The sequence below is a fragment of the Miscanthus floridulus genome, chromosome 18, assembly GCF_019320115.1.
Source record: "Miscanthus floridulus cultivar M001 chromosome 18, ASM1932011v1, whole genome shotgun sequence".
NCBI lineage: Eukaryota > Viridiplantae > Streptophyta > Magnoliopsida > Poales > Poaceae > Miscanthus > Miscanthus floridulus.
In genome coordinates, this window is record NC_089597.1 from 27,976,685 (window position 1) to 27,983,930 (window position 7,246).

The 7,246-nt window shown below is 45.1% G+C and overlaps 1 protein-coding gene across 1 annotated transcript; it reads right to left on the bottom strand.

The window, feature by feature from the left end:
- Positions 1–423: 423 nt before the first annotated feature.
- Positions 424–7,029, bottom strand: LOC136522785 (putative clathrin assembly protein At5g35200). Its single transcript, XM_066516588.1, has 16 exons — positions 6,867–7,029; positions 5,179–5,310; positions 5,003–5,072; positions 4,653–4,750; positions 4,359–4,500; positions 4,167–4,267; positions 3,585–3,668; positions 3,421–3,471; positions 3,231–3,296; positions 3,054–3,119; positions 2,462–2,542; positions 2,300–2,368; positions 1,679–1,831; positions 1,526–1,601; positions 1,328–1,440; positions 424–1,224 (listed from the first exon to the last, which is right to left on the bottom strand). The coding sequence occupies exons 2-16, from the start codon at positions 5,275–5,277 to the stop codon at positions 805–807; spliced, it is 1,689 nt and encodes a 562-aa protein (XP_066372685.1). The 5' UTR covers positions 5,278–5,310; positions 6,867–7,029; the 3' UTR covers positions 424–804.
- Between the last annotated feature and the right edge of the window lie 217 nt (positions 7,030–7,246).

Here is a 7,246-nt window from a genome sequence, read left to right on the forward strand (position 1 = left end):
GGAGGTGGCGCGTGGCTGGCGGCGGCGCATGGCCGGGACCGCCCCCGGTTGGCGGCGCGTGGGTGGGCGCGGGCCCATGGCCAGGAGCGCCCCCGGTTGGCAGCGCTTGGGCGAGCGCAGGCGCAGGAGACGGCCCGTGGCCAGGCACGAGGAGCTGTTCAGTCAGGTGCATCTTGGACATTGTCCCTATCTTAGCCATTCATAGCAGACATGAAGAGCTGTTCAGACAAACGGTTTCCAAAACAGTTCCAGCTCCACCAGAGAATCTACTTCAGCACAAAATCCAGAACCAAAGCTATTTTTAGAGAAGCCGGAGCCCCCCCTAACCGGCACCAGCCAGCAAAAGCATGGAGCAACTTTCCGGCTTGATGATGACATGTCGATCTAAACCGTCCTGTTTCCATTCGATCGCACAAAGTCAGCTGCTACAAAGAATGCCTGCATTATTCAACTGTAATCCAGTGTATGTTCACCAAGAATAATCCAATATATCTCAATCTCGACTCTCAACAAGAATCGACTCTCAACTGCCAATGAACAGGTGACCAAACTCTGTGTATAATATACATACAATCACCTCCTACGTACGGGACACCACTGATCCCTGCTTGCTATACACCCCCAACCGACGCTATATATATATAACCAACCCCAATCGTGACCGCCTCTACCTGTGTCTGTGTCTGTGCTACAAATTTCCTTCTCACAATGGCAACAAGAAAACTTGGGCAAAAAGAATGAATGATGTGGTAACAGTAGCGCTCCGCTAAGCAACCAAGAAATTGATGACCGCCGGACGTGGCACTAGATCAGCCCCATGTAGACGTTGCCGGGGCCAGCGTGGAGCGGCATGCCGGCGGCGCCGTAGGGGTGCGCGCCGGCGGCCGCGAAGGGGTTGCCGAACGGGTTCGCGGGGTTCTGCTGCATCTGCACCTGCATCGGGTGGTGGACCACCGGCGCCGGCGCCGGGGCCATCGTCATCATCTGATGCTGCTGCAGCATGAAGGCCTGCTGCTGCTGCGCCATCGCCGCCATCTGCACGCCGTGCGGCGCCGCGTACCCGTTCGAGGCGTAGAACGGATCGTGCATGGCCGGCGCCATCGTCAGCATCGGGGCAGCCGCGGCGGGGGTCGCCTCCCAGGGGTTGTAGCTTGCCGGCTGGCTCGCTCTCCGGTTCGCCTCGTCGTACAGGCTGTCAAGGGTCAGCAAGTCCAGACCACCGGCCTGCACACAGTTTCAATTTTTTGTGAGAATTTTGAGCAAACAACCTGCCAATTCCTGTCTGGAAAATGTTGATTTGCGAGATAAAGGCGGTTCAGCAACCTACCAGTTTCTTGCTTGGGACAACGGCGGTGTCGTTTGAACTTGGTGCTGTCACAAGGGCCAGTTCCCAGCCTGTGACTCCATTTTCAAAGGTAGGAGCAGCTTTCGGAACATCATCTGCCATAGTAAGCCAGAGTGAGCGTCATGCCTCTCAGTTAACCAATCTCATGGTGCGACTAACTTTCAGTCATGAGAAATTTACCTATCGGAACAATCGCTAGCGCCAAAGCATTCTGCTCTTCTATTGCGGTCGCAGCAGGGTTTGGTTCGTTCAGACCCTAAAGAGAGAAGCGAGTGTTAGCAGAAAAATGTATGGCTAATGACTCTGCTTCATAGTAGTAGCAAAGAATGTTACCAGCAAATCCGGTTCAGCTTCCGGTGCTTCCTCTTTCACTGGTTCCGGTTCTGGCTCAGGCTCTTGTTCCGGTTCTGGTTCTGGAGCCGGAGGAGGTGAAGCTGGTTTTTCTTCCTCCTCTGGCTCTTTTTTGTATTCTATCGCTAGTACAGCCTGAAACAAATGAAGTAGGCTTAGAGACAAAAAATTGAGTAAGAACTATATAACAAAATGAACAAGATGGTTGAAGGGCCTCTTGAAAACTTCAAGCTGAATAGTTGATAGCAACTTAATATAAATGATGTGTGGGAAGATCCCAATGTGGTAGTTTCAACAGTGTGTGAGGATCATTTATTCAGATGAAAATGGTACTCAGGCTTTCTACTTTATTCCATAGTACTATGCATCAATTTGGAAATCCCAGTATATATATTCACATCTTTTTTTTCACATATAAGGTTATTAAAAATGGCATATTTCACAAAGAATTATGCAAAACAACACAGAGCTAATTAGCTTGAATTCTTTCTGAAGTGGATTCATCACCATCAGTTTGTGGGCATACTGATATGCAAATGAAGATAGATTATTGATGTTCAAACATCCTATTGGTAAGTCAATTACTTCTTGTAGTTTCCACACCTTTTCTTTTTGACCTGTCGGAGCATCTCTTACATACTCCTCCATAGTCTGCAGGAATGATGCTGGAGGCTGCAGGAAGTAATTGATAAATTTCATCAGTAAATTGCTAACTTAGGGGACAAAAACCAAACACTTAAAGAATCCAAGGAACATTTATCGAACCTGCTCAATCTTCAGGAATTTCTCACCACGCCCAATGTGTATAGTTTTACACACTTCATAAAATTCTGAAAGTCGTTCAGCCTATGTGACAAAAAAATTGAAAAGAAACTTACAAAACCCATCAATATTCAGCCTACACGTTTTCGTTTCAACAGTCTCAAGTATTGAATCAATGGCTTATGGCTCAGAATTTAGTTTCGAACATGGATCAGTGCCAGCAGAGCTGGTGATGCTGAAGTGTGAACTGAACATTTTTTCGCAGTGTTCATATGTGAGTAATCCTCATTCCAAAACACAAAGAGAGACTATGGGGGAAGAAGGATGCCTGATTCATGATATTTCACACTCTTCTTCATAGGGAAAGATAAACTAAACAAGGATGAGACCACTAAAAACTTAAATAAGAGCAGTCCCTCTCAGAAAACTGACTGTTTATCCATTTCAAGTATCCTGGTACATAGCTACACTATATCCTCATTGTGCTAATGTGCTCTGGCAAGAATTTTGGAATCATGTGCTGGTAAAACTGGATGGAAATAGCCCCAAAAACTAGTTTGATGGATCTGCAAGAGAAAAAGGAGTAACAATATACCTGGTTAGTTGCTCTTTTGTATACATCAAGTGCCCTAACAGCATCATTTCTTTGCATCTCAAAGAACTGCAATAAGGAATAACATTTAAGTTTGATGAGAAAAATCAATCAAATAATATAACAATTGTAGGCAGATTTGACAAACTTATCCAAGGTTGTAAGCTTAAGAAAGTTCACCTTGTCAACCAGATTGATTGTTCCATCACTAATCGCAGTGTAGATCTTAACACTCTCTAAAGCAACCTACCAGTAATGCACAAAAAAAACTCAATAAACACCAGGGACCAAAGCCCAGTTATGCACTGCTTAAAAACAAGCACTAAAAGTTAAGACAGACAGAAACAAAGAACTAGACATTCATACTAACCATTGAGAGTGCATGCTGGATTATAACATTGTAAGACGACGCTCCTTGTGGCTGTAAAATTTCAGGAATTAGCCAATAGAATTGAAAACTTAAATGGTATCACATGAAGACGAACTGGTGTAAGTTGTACACACAGTAGTTACAAAAGAGTAATTACTCATTACCTGGCAAGCAAGAAGCCGAAAAAGGAGTTGCTGCAATGGTGGCAGATGATCAAGCAAAGCAACGGTATCAAGATCCTTGGTCCTCTGCAGATACCAGAATTATCCATGTACTTAGAAATACAGTTGCTGGCATTTAATGTTTCTTGACATTAAAAAAAAACTTCCATTCCATTCAAGGGGGGAAAACTACTAATCAGCTGCATATATGACAAGCTACTGGAACTCTGACAACATTATAAAATCATGAGTTTACCAAGGAAAACATGAATGTGGTAGTGGTACCACAAAGTTCACATGGTTATAAACAGAGATTGACTTTTGGGCATATGCATCCACAGACCACAGTTCCTAGATCAGGACAGAGCTGACGCTATAGTGTGTCACACGGCAGTATCTTAAGCAGTGACATTAATATGTAGCTACATGGACTACAGCAAATGTTTTCTTCTTAATACAAAGATACGCAGCTCTCCTGCGTGTTGGAGGAAAAAAACTACAGCAAATGTAAAAATGCAAATGAGATTTAAAAACGTTTCGCAAATGAAGGAGATAAAAGAAGTAAGCCTGCATTAGATTACTTACCGGAGGATCTGTTTCTACATCATACTTCAACACCCGGAAACATTCAAGCCTCTCCTCTAAATATAAAGCATAAATGCGCACCCATGCAGAATAGTCCCAAGCTGAATGAAACATAATAGAAATAGAGAATAAGTTTTAAATCAGAAATTATAATGCAATAGACAATACCAGGATAGCACTAAAAACTAGTACCTTCTGCACTAGAGTCATCCTTAAAGTAGGCCATGTTCAACATATGGGACCTAGATCTGCCATAATTAATAAGCTCTTCACGAAAAGTGGGATCAACTTCCCGAAGGGCACGATGAATGACAATCAATGTCTTTAGTGCAACCTGGTGGATAAAATAATCAATGTAAAATGTCCATGAGTACTTTGTAACTACCTTAGTTTCATAGTACCACCCATGAAAAGCATTTAAAATAAGTAGAAGGATTCATGACATTAGTAGTTCAGTAAATAGTATGATAATGTATAGGACCATACCGCCCAGTTCCGCGTCTTCGAAAGACGTCTAGCAAGGGCATGAATGCAATAAGCTACATCTGCTCGTGGCCTAGCAGCAGAAATGGAAAGAAAAATTTCTGCAAACAAATAAAGATGTTAGTTGTGGCAGCAGCAAAAGAGGTTGGGCAATTATTGAAGATTTGAAATAAATCACTGCATAATCAAATACAGTTACATGTTTCTAGCAATGAAATATCTGCGATGAGTGAACAAAAATTTCTATATAGCAACTGAGTTTTCATTAACAATGAAAATTTGGGGATTGGGTCATAGGGTGCAGTTCAGGGTTTGAACTGGACTCCAGCTTAAGAGAAAGGATATCCCATTGCCTCTTATGTACTTCTCCTTTGATGGACGCTCAACATGGTTTGTGGCCTTGACAATTGCAATGTCCAATTCCTGTTATAGGGAAGAATGATAAGTCCACGGTGCGTGCAGTGAGGGTCCGATCATGGAGACTTCCAAATACCAGTACTATTCAGAGGGAACATGAACATGCTTTCACCTTATAATCACTGTTCACTTTTGCCAAGCTCACAGTCGTTGTGTCCTTGAGGGCACCTAGGTACTTCCTGAGGACCGGTTGAGTTCCACCAACAGCCATTCTCCTCAACTCCTAGCTGGTATCCTAGTGGGCCTGAATAGGCAAAGAACCAAGCGTTGGACAAATGAGACGTCTGCTTGTCTTAAACCGAAATGTTATCTGTCACAGTGTCAGAGAGAGAAATAGGAAAAACATCGCCTGAATCTTAATCGCGTCTAATTACATCAACAGTCAAAACCTACTGTAGAAGAAATAACTGCTGCACGACAGCACTTGGATGATAAATGTATGGAGCCCAAAAATGTTTGAGCTTTGTCTTAGGAAAGTAGATAGATGGAAGGACGAAAACAAGCCCTAATCGCACATCACACTAAGAAACGCAGCAATCAAATAAAATACTGATGAATTATTACAAGGAATTCTACTGCAAAAAACTGTGATCAAAGACTGACACATTATTAATGGCTGAACAGCAAAGGAGATCAAACCGACAGAGATCGAAACAAAGTCTGGATTTTACTAAAGCAAAAATGCACAAATATCACTGGATCAAGATGAATTTCATCTAAAACAAATGGATCCAAAATCCAAATGAGGTAAAAACAGGAGGGAACGAAACAGACGAATAAACAACACCGGGAATCTCTGGGCTTGACGAAGCAAACAAGACCAACACCTCTGGACTTACCCAACGGACATAGGACAGCAAAATTGGCATAGCGAGTTTCCGGAATATGCCGAGCGTTTGAACAGATCAAACTGAGCAAAATTGGCAAACACGTGGTGAAGGCCATCACGCCAAAACTAAAAAACAGACAACTCACAAGCAAAGCAACTCAAAAGCGTCGGCAGAACCTCGCAGAGTAGCTGCGATTGCAATTCGCAGGAGGCTGACTGAAGTCAAGACGCTTGTAGCCTCCAGACTCCAGAGTCCGGACAGAAGCAATTTCTATTCTGGTCGAAACAGCCACAGCAGAGGGAGGGAAGAATTGGGATGAGGAAAAGCAAACAACAGATTCCACAAATGGAGCAGAGCAAGGCAAGAATCACGCCCGGATTCTCCGGGCGAGCCACTGAAATCTCAGAATTTCCCGGAAAGGCCAAAACAGAATTTCAAATTTGGCATCCCGGCAATGGATCACGCGACGAGTTACTATCGCATCACCAATCATCCCACTCTCGCACACGCACACAGCACACCCACCAAATCCACGAGAGGCTCGTCGCCGGCTCCAATCCCAATCACGCGGCCACGAATCAAGAAGCGACGCACGAGGCCAGCCGCCACCGCAGTGGAATCAAATCCTACGAAGACAAGTCCACCGAGTACGGGTTTTCGAATTGAGCTCGGGCCTCGGGGGGACAGACAATAGATAAGCGTTTTCACCTTCACGAGCCCCCAGAAAAAGAAAGCTTTTTTTCACCGCCGCCAGAATCGGCAAAAGCAACGCGACATGCCCAGAATGAAAATTTACTCCATCTAGAACCGTAGACCCGCGCTTGCCCCTATGCGAAAGCGAAGCCAAAGCAACGGAAACGGAGCTCGAGCGAACGGAACGAGCACGGGGGTTGAGGTGCAGCTCAGGAGGGAAGTAAACCGAAGAGAGCGAGAGAGAGAAGGAGCAAGGTGAGCTCGGCGCAGCACTCACCTCGGCCGGCAGCAGACAGCAGAGTGCTTGGATGGGATAATCCTCGGGAGAAGCAGAAGCAGGAATCTCCGCCGGGGAGGAGAGGGGCAGAGAGAGGGAGGGAGGCGATAGGAGGAGGAGAGGAGAAGGAATGGACTGGGTGCGTTCGTTCTTGGCGAGGAGACGAGAGAAAGGGAGGAAGTAGAAAAGAGGAGGGGCGGTCGCTTTCCCGGCTCGGCCAACCCGGAGGCGAACCACCACCCGGTGGCCGGACAGGGACGCGGCACCCAATTAAACAATGCTGCACTGCACTGCACTGCACGAACAGCTTAGCATGCACATCAAGCTTGCTTTAGCTAGTTACTAATACTACTAGTAGAGTAGTACTAATAGTAGATTAG

Excerpts from the sequence above, each read along its gene's own strand:
- LOC136522785 (XM_066516588.1), bottom strand. The coding sequence starts at position 5,277 with ATGGCTGTTGGTGGAACTCAACCGGTCCTCAGGAAGTACCTAGGTGCC. Across the intron at positions 4,751-5,002 it reads AAAGGAGAAGTACATAAGAG|AAATTTTTCTTTCCATTTCT; the intron begins GCAATGGGATAT and ends ATTTGTTTGCAG. Across the intron at positions 3,669-4,166 it reads ATGTAGAAACAGATCCTCCG|AGGACCAAGGATCTTGATAC; the intron begins GTAAGTAATCTA and ends TGGTATCTGCAG.